The 15759-nt window shown below is 38.7% G+C and overlaps 1 protein-coding gene across 1 annotated transcript in view; it reads left to right on the top strand.

The window, feature by feature from the left end:
* MYOM2 (myomesin 2) overlaps positions 1-15759 on the top strand; it is a 128059-nt gene that overhangs the window by 78328 nt on the left and 33972 nt on the right. Inside the window, exons 19-27 of the mRNA XM_018574917.1 lie at positions 1416-1594; positions 2558-2672; positions 3336-3492; positions 3584-3690; positions 4868-4912; positions 5810-5946; positions 10223-10367; positions 11455-11514; positions 14028-14095. Of these exons, the coding sequence (XP_018430419.1) occupies positions 1416-1594; positions 2558-2672; positions 3336-3492; positions 3584-3690; positions 4868-4912; positions 5810-5946; positions 10223-10367; positions 11455-11514; positions 14028-14095 (1013 nt within the window). The remainder of the gene's footprint in view (positions 1-1415; positions 1595-2557; positions 2673-3335; positions 3493-3583; positions 3691-4867; positions 4913-5809; positions 5947-10222; positions 10368-11454; positions 11515-14027; positions 14096-15759) is intronic.

The raw sequence follows: 15759 nt of genomic DNA, 5'->3' as shown, positions 1-15759 counted from the left end.
TACATATCTAATCTAATCTGTATCCATCTAAAATTTCAATTTCTGTATAAAACATTGGATTTAGCTCAGAAAGTAATATCAGTACCCCTGTGACAACGAACAAACAGCTATGTATTTTGTATTTATTTGATGCATCTTCAGACACAGTGAGAGATTAAAATACTTCATTCAATGCATAACAGAGCAAAAACATTCACCCACTTTTATTATACCTGGAGATTCCATGATATCATTGGTGTGAAAATAGAATAGCCCATACTATGTTAATTCTATTTTTATCTCTACATATTGGTATTCTGCATCAGGAAAAAATTGCTCTATTGCTGCATAATGTATGTGAACATCCTACATGTTCCTATGTAAGAAAATGCAAAACATTGTTTTGTATGATATATTGCTGGCACAGCAAGGCACTTTATTTCCTTATGTAATATTTTTATGATACTGAGATGGCTATTTACAGGTTATTTTCTGTAAAAGACTTGATCACTGATCCTGATACAGCTATTCAATTTTTAACTTAAAAATCAATTTTTGGTAAGAAAAGAAAACATTGTAGATAAATAGGAGGTCAGGTAGCTTGAAGGAGAAATATACTATCTGGATTCTGTGCTCAACCCCCGGCAACTTTGCAAACACAGTTAATTACCTTAGCCGATGATTAGCAGGGGTTTACAACGCCCAGGGAGTTTCAGGCTTTTCATAATGATTTGCAGTTTGGCACCTGCAGGTGCCAAATATAAGAGTACTTGCTACCTAGAACTGGCCTTAGTTCTATTACCCCATAGGTGTGGTGGGTACACTATTTTATATAGTTCATATAACTGTAAGATGTGCATAAAATAAAACAATTACAGTATATCTTGTATTGCTCAGGCCCTGACTATGCATAAATTGGGATGTTGGACAATATACTCTGTGCAGACCATTGCTATATTAATTTGAGGCCTCATACTTTGGGCCACTATCACCATAATACCTTATCTCAAGAAGATGTCCCAGCCATCTGTTATAGGAATGCCACCTAACTTTTTTTGTCAGCAGTGAGAGCAAGAGAGATTCAGTCCTTTCTAATTGACAAGACAAGAATCTTTTCTTACACCCACGTGACAGTGCTGGGCACTTGAACCGCCAGTCAAAGAGCACCAGCATTGTCACATGGTACTTTGCAGACTGATTCAAATATTTACCCATATCTGGAAGTTCTGTGTATTTTGTTTTTGTTTTTTTTGTTTGCATTTAGTAGCTGAGCAGAGAAGAAGGATAGTGACGGTAAAAATGAGTAGCCTATGGGGTCATCATTGAAGTGGACCTGTTGCTATGCCTTGCAAGAGCAAACCACACCGTACCATATGCAATTTTCTGCAGCAGTAACAAGACAAATTGACAGTTTGCACCGCTTTCTTTTTTTATAGGACCAGCATATGATCTTACTTTCTGTGAAGTCAGAAACAATTCTCTTGTGATTCTTTGGAAAGAGCCAGTATATATAGGAAACAACCCTATTGCAGGGTATTTTGTAGAATACAAAGAAGTGAATGCAGAAGAGTGGACAAGAGTGAACCAGACCGCAACAGCAACCCGCTACCTAAAGGTACATCTTATGTACAGTTCTAGAGCCAGTAAATACTGAATTTTCTAATGTTGAAAACATATTTAACTTGTCTAAACCACTTGTGTCCATGTTAGCAGGTTAATGACAGAGTCTAGATTTAAATGTATGTAAGTCAATCCGTTTTCTTATTTGTCCAGCCCTAATCCACATATAGTTATCACAAAAAAACCTTCATTTATTTATTGCATAAAATCAGGGGCGTAACTACAGATCATGGGGCCCCATAGCAAACTTGTAATTGGGCCCATGGCAAACCTTTAAAATCTAAATCAAAGACAAATAGCAGGAGAGCTGTTTGCATAGTCTCTTCCTGTACATCTGATATCAACTCTTCTATATTGAAAATGCCATAAGAGGTACAGGGTCAACAGCAACTTCAGCAATCCTTCATGGGGCCTCCTTCCACCCCCAGGCCCCATAGCAGCCGCATGGGCTGCCATGGCTATTGTTACATCCCTGCATAAAATGATCTAAATATATTTTAAAAACAGCATTTGCACAGCAATGTATCTGTTCCGTGTGCTGAAGGGTGAATGTGTTTTTACTAAGAACTGGAGTTCTTTTGCCTTGGGCTTATTTTCTTCTGTTCCTCATACACCAGTTGTGCTATTTGGCTACATGCTTTAGAGGGGATGATGCCTGCTCTTTGGGCTACCAAAGAATGTTAGTAGAATGGTGGCAACTATCCTTAGCTCTTATGCTTGTACAGTACATGCTGTTTTAAACCTCCCCCACACACTTATCAGCTAACAGAGCATATACTGCAAGCCTGACTTAAACTTTCAGCCAGGATATGGTGACTCACATAAAGGGAGTACAGGTATCAATGTCTCATTCAGAATTATTTCATGTCTCTTGAAGGAATAGAAAATTGGACTATAGACTATTCTTTACTCTTTCCTAGAATTGTTCTTTAACACTTGTTTTTATGTGGATGTCCAGGTGAAAGAACTGGAAGAAGGAAAAACATACGTTTTCCAAATCAGAGCTGTTAATGCTTCAGGAGTTGGTAAACCATCTGATATCTCAGAGCCAGTGCTCGTCCATGCAAGAACAGGTATGTATATAAGTTATTTTTCAGAACGCAAAGAAGCAAACACAACACAGAAGAAATATAATAGTTTTTTTTTATTGCTAAATGCATATCATTGAATGTCAATGTTGGCAATTTTGAGACTGTGTTTTTCTAATGTTACTCAACTACTTTTGTTAAACGGAGTAATAAAGTATAACATTCAGTTGGTATTTCGATAAAAGGCTAATGTAATTGGCTTTATTGTCTTGTATTCTGAAAAATTACGGCCTAGTGGCACTTTTCCTTTGGACCAACCTAACCACCTATGTATACTTATGCCAGATTGTTCAAGAACCTAGTTTTAGTTACATTAAAAGTTCTCAGCTTTTATTCTTTTAACCTCCCTGGGCAGCAAAGAGAAGGGAAACAACCATGGATTACAGTAAGGCACACATTACAGTATTGGTTTATGTTAAAAAATCTGGGGGTTTAATGTCACTTTAACTAAATAACATGTACATCCATGAGGTGTACTATGCAGATTTATTGTTATAACCCTTTGTTTGAAGAAAATGAACCACGTTTAGGACCACCTGTTTACATGCTTAGCATGACAGATGCACACAACAGGTCTGTTCTGCTCTTAATTGCTACTTTTTGTTAGTAGGCTACTTTGGAATCACTGATAGTTATTTTTTTCCATAGGTGTCGAGGAGATCTCTGCTGGTGTGGATGAAGAAGGGAATATTTACCTTTCTTACAACTGTTCTGAAATATCTGAAGCATCTCAGTTTACTTGGTGCAAATCCTATGAAGAAATTAGTGATGAGGAAAAATTCAACGCTGAAACCATTGGAGAAAAGTATGTCTCTATTTCTAACTAAATTATACCCTGGATGTATAATTCATACATGACAAATGTGTTATTACTTTTCATTTTCTTTTATTTTCAGTTCCAAACTCTACTTTAAAAACCCAGACAAGGATGATTTGGGTACATACTCAGTGGCCGTTAGTGATACTGATGGCATATCATCAAGCTTTGTGCTGGATGGAGATGGTAAGAGCATTACCTTTTGACACTATGGGGTCTATTCACTAAGCTGCCGTAGGCAGCCGAGTGAATGACCGACCTAAAGTGAAGTGAGCCGAACGCTGTTCGGCTATTCACTTCAGGCTGGTACGTCTATTGGCTATTTCAATTTGCAATAGCCAATAGTAAACCAGCATTGCACCCGCCCTCTGCTGCAGTTCTCCATAAGGTCCATCAGCAGAGGGCGGGCGCAATGCTAGTTTACTGTTGGCTATTGCCAATTGAAATAGCCAATAGGAATCTGGGCAAAACATTTTTTTTCTATTCTGACATGGCTCCGTGTCAGAATACAGAAAAAAAAGAGCAAAGCAGTGTTTTCTCCTGGGTGGCCGGGAGCGGGAGACTCCCGGAGCGCCCGGGAGAGTTTGCTGTCTATAGATGTCAGCAGCCCTTCGGTTCTACTGAACCGAAGGGGTCCTGGGGCCAAAGCTAGCTGAAGGATCGGCCGAAGCTACGACTATATCCTTTGGCTGCTTCGTGAATAGACCCCTATGACCAAATCTAAACTTAAAGTGACATTAAACCCTCAGATTTTTTAACATAAAACAATACTGTAATGTGTGCCTTACTGTAATCCATGGTAGTTTCCCTTCTCTTTGCTGCTCTTCCTTTTAAATCCGTATCTCTTCTAATGCTGGGCAGAACTTCTGTTTTGCAGCAGACTGCCTTGTCTCTGAAATGGATACATGGTATCTGTGTGTAGGTTCACAACCTGAGCCAGCACTACAGGATGAGGCACTAAGCTGCAACGGGAAGTTCTCCCCCAGCTTGAGCAGAGACACACATTTAAAAGGAAGAGCAGCAAAGAGAAGGGAAACTACCATGGATTACAGTAAGGCACACATTACAGTATTGTTTTATGTTAAGAAATCTGAGGGTTTATTGTCACTTTAAGTATATCCTATTATAATAGTAATTCTGGAATTCTATTCCATAATACATCAATATTTCATTAATGCAACATACATTTAAAGTAAAGCTGAAAACAACTTTATAAAATGCAATATATGGCATTAAAAAAATGAAACTAACATTTGCTAGTAAATCTTCCCTAAGTTACATGGTAAAAGATATACAGTACTAATTTTGAAAATATAGTGATTAACAATGACTGTAAAGTTTTTTTATTTATTTTACATCCTAGAACTTGAACGTCTGATGGCTAAAAGCCATGAAATTAGGAATCCAAGTAAGTAGAACTTCTTTTTTACGGTGTAATGTTTTGATTTGATGAAATCTCTTGCTGTTATAAAATGTCAGATCTAGCTTAGCAGACCACACAATTATTATGACACCTGGGTCTGTAGTGTAACATTGCAGATTTATCCCAACCCATTTCTCTATAACCTGTTATTTTGGTTGTGGTAAGGACATTAAATTGTAAGCTCATCTGTGGAATCTACTAGTGCGAGAGATTATGGGGTTGATTTACTGAAGGAATTTTCACTTAGCTAAGTCAATGTGGTGTAAATTCACTTTGCATAAAATACCCAATCACAAGCAAGGAAAAAACAATGTTTACTTGCACATAATTGAATGATGAAAGTCAGCAGAGCTTTACCCCATTCACTAAACTAAGGGAACATTCCCTTGCAAAGTGAACAGCCTATTTGCCTTTAGTAAATCAACCCCAATATGTTCTCTGTAAAGTGGTTTAAAATATGGTGGTGTATACCACAATGGGCAGTAGATAAATTAAAGTAAATTAGGCCAATGCCCTTATTCAGAGTCTATGTTGCAAAGTTTTATCTCCTTTCTACCAGAATTCTTTTTGGATGTCCTAGTCTAACAACCATGCTAATATTGGATTTATTCTACTCATAACTGAAGCATGTTCATGCCACAAATAATCATAGATTATTTCTACCCCAAGTAGTCATATATGCCGCATGATGGCACCGAAATTATTTGTATCTATTTGTGTATTATGTGACACCAAAGATAAAGATAAAAATGCCACATAACATAACTGGACAGAGAATGTATCCTTCTTTGTCTTTGTTTCATGAATGATGTGCATAGATGAAATTGTATATGGAATGCAGTTCTAACCTCATAAACAAGCACAATGTGTTTCCTCTTTTAGCTATTCCTCTTAAATCAGAGCTGACTTATGAAATATTGGAAAAAGGCAGAGTACGCTTCTGGATTGAAGCCCAACATCTGTCTGCAGAAACGAACTACCGGTTTGTTGCAAATGATGTGGAGATAAAAGACAGTGAGGTGCGTATACTTCCTATTTCATGCTGATATCACTTTAAAAGACTTTAAATATATCACTGTAAAACTGCTGTTACTTTGCACATACCTTGCTACCTCTTAATATCATAGCTTATTGCAATGGAATGGGATATGGGTCCCTTAAGAAGAATTAAACCGATTGCTTTTCAAGATAATATGATGACTCACAACACAGTTGCAAAGTACCAGCATCTAATTAATCCAGTATTCCAAAATCCAATGTCGTCTTACAATATAAAATGTATCAGCATATGATTTTTGCAATATTTCCTTTGCCAAAAGGAAGCGTGCAGGCATTTGGATATTGATCTGTATAATAAGTTGCAGCTAATATTGATTTGTTACGTAATCTCTAAATATATTTGCGTTTTCCCCTTAAGGAGTAGACATGATTATTGTTTTCTTTCCCCTAAAGCAATGTCTCTGTTTTTTGTAACATAACAACATGAATTCCTTACCCACAGTGCTTTGGTTGGAAAGATTGTTTTGTTGTGCAGAGTATATAATACTTGAGAGTTCTTATAAATTCATCATCAATTAGACCAACTTCACAAAATTATTGGCATAACAGAGCTCTCTAAATATAAATAGCCTAACCACTATAAACTACTAATGATAGTGAGTACTTTGCTACATTCTTCCAAGGATCTACCGTACAAAATCAGAATGTTTTGGAATAGGTTTTATATTGTTATAATTGGAGACAGGGAAGGTGCTAGGTTTCCTGCCTACACAGGCAAGGTGGAATTTTACCAGCTAAATTAGGATCCCACCTGGAGCTCCTCCCACCGGACCAGCGCTGACTTGTCGCTGCTCTCCCGCACCGAAGGTAAGTGAAAAAAAAAAAAAACATAGCGCAAACATCGGGGCATTTTGACAAGTACAAGTACTTGTCAAAATGCCCTGTTTTTTCCGCCCTCACCCTGCAGCGCCGTAAGGCGGCCGCCTGACTTGCCCTGCGGTAGCACCGGGCCTGATTGGAGATTAATTAGATTTTAATCCATATCATGACCCATTAAATGAAGCATAATAATACCATGTTTTTAAAGCCTTAAAACAACATAGTGAATATGAGCGCAAAACAAGTGTAGAAATAAGTTAGGAAATAAAGTATTCAATAAGTAGGTTACATTAGCGTGTCTTGCTTGAGTGCTATAGCTATGTCAATTTACAGTCATTAAGCAAGCACTATGCTAAAATGGCTACTGGAAACATTGCAACAAATAATTCATGATCATAAGGAAAACAACAAAGCATAGGAACAGGGTGAGCTCTGAAAGGGGTACAGGGCAAATACAAACAACGACCGATACATAGGTTTATATCTTATATAACTGAGAACATCCACAGTGAATCCTACTTAGTATCTGCAAGAAAACAATAGCTAGAGCCTTATCATTGCTCCATCACATTAATTCATATTTATGAGAATTTTCTACAAGCATTGTTAAATTCTTCACAAAAATATATGAGCATTAAAACTATACATGAAGTCTAAGGCTAAACTCCAAACAGGATTGTAAGTTTATAATAAAGTACTGGTCTTCTTATATATGATACATCTATTTTCAGCAGACTGGTAAGTGGGTTAGTAGTGTTCAACTCTCAAACTTTTTTTTCAATAATGAATCCAGATGAAACAAATATACATTGTCCAGCAAAGTATTTCTTGGTATACATGTTTGTTCAAGCACATACAGTCATCATGTTTTCAAACAGTTGGCTCTAACTCTCTCAAATCATCTTCCTTGAACTTCCTGTTGAGTACAAGATCACAAGGGACAGCTCAGTCTCCAGCAGCTGCCCATCTACTAGCTTGGAGAAAGATAGAGGGGGAAGGGAAGAGTGGGGGGCAGGGGAGTGGATTGCCTTGCTGTGTCTGTGTGATAGTGGAGACACACAGAGCTTACTAGCAGGGTGGCTCCCTTAAACAGGATATCAGGACCAGTGCTAAGGGAACCAGGTAATTCTGCAGGAAACAAAAACTTGTAAACCTCAAGGAGCAGTATCCAGTGGAAGCGATTCAATCAGTATTTGAAATAGCTTAAGAACCTTTTGACTTTAATATCACCTTAAGTTCCCATAATGCTTCTTAAATCCCTAGGAATTCTTCTAGGAGACTTCAACTTGGCCTATCCCCCACATTATGTTTATAGTACGCCCAAAAAGTTTTTTCAGCAAACGAGTTTTCAGCATTGAAAGAAGCTGCCCATCTTAGCAAGTAAATTCTCAATATACTGTTTTTCAATCCTATGTATATCACTAGCTATAGTGTTTCACATTAGCCAGTGTTCAAATTACTATAACGGGTTGATTCACTAAAGACAAATAGGATGTTCACGTTGCAAGGGCATGTTAGTAAATGTGGTGAAAATTCAATTTGCAAAGAATACCCAATCATGTGCAAGGTAAATGAAAAAACAGTATTCACAGAGCTTTACCTCATTCACTCAGCAAAGGGAAAATTAAACATCAAATGTATTTTAATGTAAGATGCATAACTATCACAATACAATATAATAATAATAATAATAATAATTGTTATTAATATTATTATTTTGAGGAATAGCAATCTAAATGATTAAATAATTATTTTTAATGATGACCATATATCTGTACACATTCATGCTGACAGGAATACAGACATAAATCCTGTGTGTCCTGGCCTCTTCTGTGGTTTAAATTCCTGTCCACAAACGAGTGTAGGTTTTGAGGACCCTTTGTCAAAAATGAATGAGACATTGTGTAAGCTGGCAGGGCAACATGATAACAAAGTCACCATGTAGTTTTCTTTTATAGAATGGCAGCTGCACTGTAACATAAATGTGGATGCATATGAAAACATTGTTTCAGGTTAAAATGTAAAGTATATAGAAAGATATTAAACTGATTCTATATCAGGCATGTCAAACTGGTGTTTTTTGTTGTTTCGAAAAAGCATCTTGCTGATTCATAGCGGCACTCAGTTTGTTAAAGACACAAGAGCATTAATTCTAACTTCAACATTAACCTTTCCATAACAACATTGTATGAACATGTAAAAATTGTTTTTGCATGTTATTTACCTGTAAATGCCTCCCTCATGTAGATATCCAAAAGCCCAGTGTCTGCTATTTCTATATGCAGCATTCACTTCTGTGTCTTTTCTGTGACATATTCACCCGGCCCCACGTTTGGGCGCCACTTTTGTTGCACTTCTGACGAATAAACTCCACAGTGCGATCGGGTTTGGGTGAAATTAGGGTGCTTTAATATGAACTGCAATAGAATGGAGGACACTCATCACTGAGGGAACAAGTGTGTAACTGACAAAACAATAATACAGTATAATACAGTATATAAAGCATAACAACTGTGCAGGTACAGTACAGAATTATTGTGATTAACATCCAAATGCAGAATCAACATGTGCTCTGTCTGCTGGGAACATCCTCCCCCAAAGCTGCACTAAGGAAGATGCCACCTGTCATATAATCACACTGCATTTACTTTCACTTGTCACTGGAACATTAGCTAGACCAGTTTAATCTATTATATTCCCAGTTATGCTTATTAGAATCATCTCCCTTACCTGCAATAGAATGGAGGACACTCATCACTGAGGGAACAAGTGTGTAACTGACAGGAAGTTCCCTCAGAAACAAGTAACTAAGTTTCCCTTTCCACTTACAGTGCAGCAGGTGCTCTGGTAAATGTGTCCTCTCTCTACTAACAGGATTTTAGCTTGGAGTGTTACTGTGTCCTCTCTGTCAAAACAGGAGTTTAGCTTAGAGTGTCAATGTGTCCTCACTAAGAGAACCTTAACATGTTATTAGAATATTATTTTGGGGGGTGTCTAAGTTTACATTCTTTACATATACACACATTTTATCAGAAAAATTATGGAAAATATGTAATAAAAAAATCCGGAATATGGACATATTTTCTGTATCTTGGTTATGACACTGAATTAAGTTTAGAGATTTCAGCTGCCTGGCTTCTGCTAGATATATAGGCTGAATACCCTTTCCAGTAAAGCAAGAGCATTATTAGATATAAGAAGATGCGTTCCTTCTACATGCTCTAGCATATCTGATTGGTCTGCATGTGGGCCTATCTTTTGTCTGCACAATCACCTATGGAAGCAATCTTTTAAAAAATTGGTATGACCCCACCTGATATATTAAACTGACTAAAATGAGCAAGGTAATATTTTTAGATTGTATTATGAACTGATAATTTAAATTTCACTCTCTGCTTTATGTGTCCTATTTTATAGAGCCACCGTATAAAATTCGATAAGTCTACAGGAATGATTGAGATGGTCATGGACAGATTCACAGTTGAAAATGAGGGCACATACACTATACAAATCCATGATGGAAAAGCAAAGAACCAGTCTTCATTAGTTCTCATTGGAGATGGTATGGTTATCTGAATGCACTTGAATGAAATTGTAGAATGACATTAATTTTATAGACTGGTGGTCAATATGGTATTGTATATTTGGAACAAAAAGTTAAGGTATTTCATGTAACCTAAGCAATCTTTGGTGAAATTACTTCTTGTTCTGATTACAATGGCTATTAGGACAAGGGGTTGGGGGAAAACTCCCTAGAAAGACAACCAAAAAGACACTTTAATTTTAGTAGCGGGTATTGTTATAACCCCTAGCAAGCTTTAATTGCTGCTTGTGCCTTTATTGGGGAGGCTGTCCCTCACTTCCTACTTACAATGTTAAAGCAGAAAAAAACCAAAAACTAAAACATGTTCAAAAAGTAGAATGTGCTGCTGTAGGCAGCATGTTGTATATTTTAGATGCAGAACCACATTAAGGCTGTAGAGTCTACAAGTAAAGAGACTTCAGAGACAGAGGAGATACTGCATGTTGCTAAATCTACAGATGATTTCCCCTGTTCACAATGGCTTACTAGCATATTGGTGGATGGATTGGTGTGTTGGATGTCTGGTTACTTCCATGTGATGTAGGTGCACAGCCAGGGACCTGAAATCTGACATGCCTGGAAGTGTGTCAGATTCAGAATTTCTTTTTTAGGCACAATAGTTCCTCAAGACAGTGAATTTAGGACTTACTGTAATATGCAGATAGTTTTGCTGAGATCTGTATAAATAATGTTCTTGAAGAACTATGAATCACAACTGATATATTACTTAACGTTAAAGGGAATATTTTTGTTCAGTGAAGTATACTAGTAGTATAACATAGACCACTATCCATATCACTTGGATGCCTCTTCTCTTAAAACTAATGGCCACCAAAGTATATTGATACTGTGTGACAAATGGAGATAGCTGAACCATTCATTTCCTAGTATCCCCTATTTTCAGCCAGCCAGTGTAAGTAGTTTGTAATGAAATAATACCTTTTCTATTATTCTCTGTGAGTGAAAAAAACCATGAAAGAATGATATCACTTGTCATTGTATGTTTATATTGGCTTTATCCAGGCACATTGTGTAGTTTTAATGCATGTTATCTTTACATTCACAGCCTTTAAGGCACTACTGGCTGAAGCTGAGTTCCAGAGGAAGGAATACATCAGGAAACAAGGTATAATGGAATAATAATAATAAGTATTGCACCAATTAAATCATCTACATGAATAAAATGCTGTATTCATATAGTTTAACAAGTGCTTCTCTAATTAACATGCCTACAACACCACATGATACACAGCATGCTAATAACCAAATTTGATAAACAAAAAAACGGTGTAAAATTACTGCCTGCATTTAAGTTGCAGGGGTTAAAGTGTTATCCATATTATACCTGCGTTAAAGAGGCAGGTTCATTAGAGTGGCACAACTGCACTAAATCGTAAAAAAATTATCCTATGAATTTCTCCTTCAGTAATTGCTGAAATTTATCATTTAAAATGGAATTTGAACACACACCATTACACTTAACGTAAAGTGGAAAAGTACTGTCTATTCATTCCCTTATGCTAATAGCTACCATGAAAGTGCTTCATACACCCTCATCATATCCAACATTTTAAAATTAGTTTCATGGCATTTTATAGAATGTGATCATTCATATATTTCACAGAATTAATGTGACATAGTTCATCATTTTGATGTGATGCTGTTATTATGCAATATGTTATGTTTACTAGTGGCTCTAAAAAGTTAGGTGCTGATGCAGTGGTTTAACTTCGAATGCTGTACAAAAACCAGAATCGGTGTTAAGCAGCTAGGTCATTCATTTTAAGTGGAGCAGATCGACTGAGAATTTTAAAATAAGTACATCTTAAACAGTTAAAGCTTAAAAACACTATCTAAAAAAATACAGGATTCAAAAACCACTATTGGACTTCCTGGTATACCATTATCTATCCTTATTTTTTGTGCCCTGGGAGTATAACCTCATTTACACAATTTTTGGCCTGCAGTTTTCAGGATTTGATCAGATATTATGTTTGATGAAGTGCATAAGACTCAGGGAGGCATAGAACAATCCCCCAGGTTGACATGCTCACACAATATGGAGGCATCCATGACTGTTCCCTGCAGTGACAGTGGTAGCAGTAATGATGCTTTAACCAGATATTGTTTTACTGTTAATGTTTAGGGAGACATTTGAGGATTCCTTGGAGTTTAGATGCATTGTTAGGATTTTTTAACTCACAAATGAGACACTGTTTCTCTATGACTATATATACGGCTCTCTTCCCACACTCTGTTCATGCTGGGTTCATTATCTGTGATATATACACCGATCAGCCATAACCGACCGCTGAAATGTAAAGTGAATTACATTGATTATCTCGTCACAATGGCTCCTGGAAGTGGGGAGATATATTAAGCAGCAATTGAACATTTTGTCCCTTTAGTTGATGTGTTGGAAGCAGAAAAAATCGGCAATGCCACGATTTGAATGACTTTTACAAGGGTAAAATTGTGATGGCTAGAGGACATGCCAGAGCAACTTCAAAATTGCAGCTCTTGTGGGATGTTCCCGGTCTGCAGTGGTCAGGACCTACCAAAAGAGGTCAAAGGAAGAAAAACTGGTGAACCTGTTTTCCTGGTTAAGGGCGGTCAAGGTTCATTGATGCACAAGGGGAGTGAAGGCTAGCTCTTGTAGTTCGATCCAGTAGAAGAGCTACTGTAGCTCAAATTGCTGAAAAAGTTAATGCTGGTTCCAATCGAAAAGTGTCTGAACACACAGTGCATTGCAGTTTATTGCGTATGGAGCTGCATAGCTGCAGACCTGTCAGGGTGCCAATGCTGACCCATGTCCACTGCCAACACTGCCTACAATGGGCATGTGAGAATCAGAATTGTGCACTGTGGGAAGAAGGCAAGCCAATGAAGGCAGAGTGATGCTTTGGGCAAAGTTCTGCTGGGAAATCTTGGGTCCTGCCATTTAATGGGGATGTTACTTTGACACATACCACCTACCCAAACATTGTTGCTGTCACCCCCTCATGGGAATGTTATTCTCTGATGGCAGTGGCCTCTTTCAACAGGATAATGGACACTACAATGCGTTTGAGGTGTTGCCTTGGACTTCATATTCCCAAGACCTGGATGTGCTGGAAAAACAAGTCCGATCCATGGAGGCACCACATCATAACTTAAAGGATCTGCTGTTGGTGCCAGATACCACAACACACCTACAAGGTCTAGTGGAGTTGATGCCTCAACAGGTCTGGACTGTTTTGGCTGCAGAGGGAGGATCTACTTAATATTAGGCTGGTGGTCTTATTGTTATAGCTGATCGATGTATATATGCATTCAGTATATATATTGAATTTATTGCAAATAGTTTTCCCCATACCTAAAAGTTAGGGTTTTTTTTCAGGAAATTCTATTGGCAGTCTGAAGAGTCAGATTGTTACAATATAGGTAAGCTGTGGCTCCTTATGGTGTCTGCTGACTGATTGCAGTCCTATTGTGCTAGGTATGGCCACACTACAGGTTTAGTATTACAGTGTTAAGTAATGATCCTAGGTAGCATCAATGGTTAGCCAATGAAAGACCGGATTTGAGCAACCAAATTACCATCAGAGCAGGGAATACTCGCATACATAATAAACAAAGTGTAATTTCTTTAATCTACAGGCCCTCATTTCCAGGAATATTTATACTGGGAAGTATCAGAGGAATGTGAAGTTTTGCTTGTTTGTAAGGTATGGTTAACTGTTCAGCCCACTCTTACTTTGTTAATAAACATATCTATTGTTTTCTGTTATATTGATGTAGATGTAGATAGCCTGCCATGCATTATATCCACAAAAATGTTTTATGCCAGTTAAAGATAGTGTTGAGATATATATACATATATACAGGGCTAAAAATTTCCAAGTGGAAATTTGGGTCTCCAAGTACCGGTCCGCAGTCCGCAGGCCAACTCCGGCCCGCGAGCCGGTACTATGTGACCTGCATACAGCTGACATGTCAGGCACACGGTCGCAGACCGCATACCTGACTTGCGGGAGCAGCTCCACGGTCTGCATCTGTGTCGCATGCAGACCGCAGAGCTACCCCTGTCAGCTCTGGCTTCCTTCGGCCGGAGCTCTGACAGTTCTGAGCTCCGGCCGAAAGAAAGAATGTATGTGAGGAGGATCGATCCCAGGTTATCTGGGTGTGATTAGTGAGATCTGCTGCAAACCTCACTAATCACCCCCAGATAACCTGGGATTGATCCTGCTCACAGCCTCCTCCCTGCAAAGACGTGAACAGGTGAAGGGGCTGGGGGGGTTGAGTGTATTATTATTTTGTGTGTGTGGGGGAATTGTATTATTATATTTGTGCGGGGGGGTGTAACGTTGAGAAGTGTATTATTGTGTTTTAAGCTGCCCATTACATCTTACAACCATCGCACGACTTTCGTTATGGGATGGTTGTAAGGTCATTCAAATCTTGTATGATCTGCCCATCTTGGACAGGCAGATCGTACTTGCAATCATCGCGACCTCCCCGCTGAGGGCCGGGCTTCCGATGATTGCAGTGCTGAGTGGGCAGTGTGCACTTGCGCACACCGGCCCGTGCGGCATTCGTCTTCCGACCACGCCACCAACACGCCAAATATCTACGATTTTCGGCAGGTTTTCCCGCGTGCTTGGAAAAGGGAAAGTCGTGCGACCTTACAGTAGAAGCGGTCGCACGCTGCCCATACACCTGCCGAGTATCGTACGATAATCAGCAGGTGTATGGACACGTTTAGTATGTGTGTATATTAGGCCCCATTCACACGTAGAGTATATTTCAGGTGTGATTAGAGATTCCTGTGTCAGGAACTTGCGTTTTCCTGCAGCAGGAATCCCTAATCTGCCGTTTACAAGCGGCAACTATCATAAGATAAGAATTATCATAAGATTATTTAAGAGGGTGTGTTTAGGGGTGGAGTTAAGGCCAGGCCAGAGTAAGGGTTAGGTGGGGCAACTGGTGGCTAGTAACTCTTAAGGCCTGGTTAGTAGCTCAGGACTTGAAATTTTGAGCCCTGCGTGTATATATTTCCTGCCACATCATGGCAGCACACAATGGGTTAACGCTCTGCCCCTTAACCCCATAGGACAAGCCCTCTAAGTTTTACCCCCTGTGGTTTGGACCCCATTCTTTTTTCTGTCCTCGCCATGCAAGCTCTCAGGATGGACTTATTTTTACTTTTTACCCTTACTGGCCGTTTTCTTGCGGTGTTGCCACATAGGGTTAAGCCTCCCTTTGCTGAAGTCCCCGCTCTTCATCCTTTAAACAAGGTATGCCACGGGGAGTCCCGTTGTCAGTGCTGGGACTAGTCGCTTCAGGGTAGCAAAGCTCCCTTGTGTGCCTCCAATGTGTCAGCCTGCTCCAT

This window comes from Nanorana parkeri, unplaced genomic scaffold, assembly GCF_000935625.1.
Source record: "Nanorana parkeri isolate BGI_ZX_2015 unplaced genomic scaffold, ASM93562v1 scaffold51, whole genome shotgun sequence".
Classification (NCBI taxonomy): domain Eukaryota; kingdom Metazoa; phylum Chordata; class Amphibia; order Anura; family Dicroglossidae; genus Nanorana; species Nanorana parkeri.
This window is presented reverse-complemented; position numbering and strand designations above follow the sequence as displayed.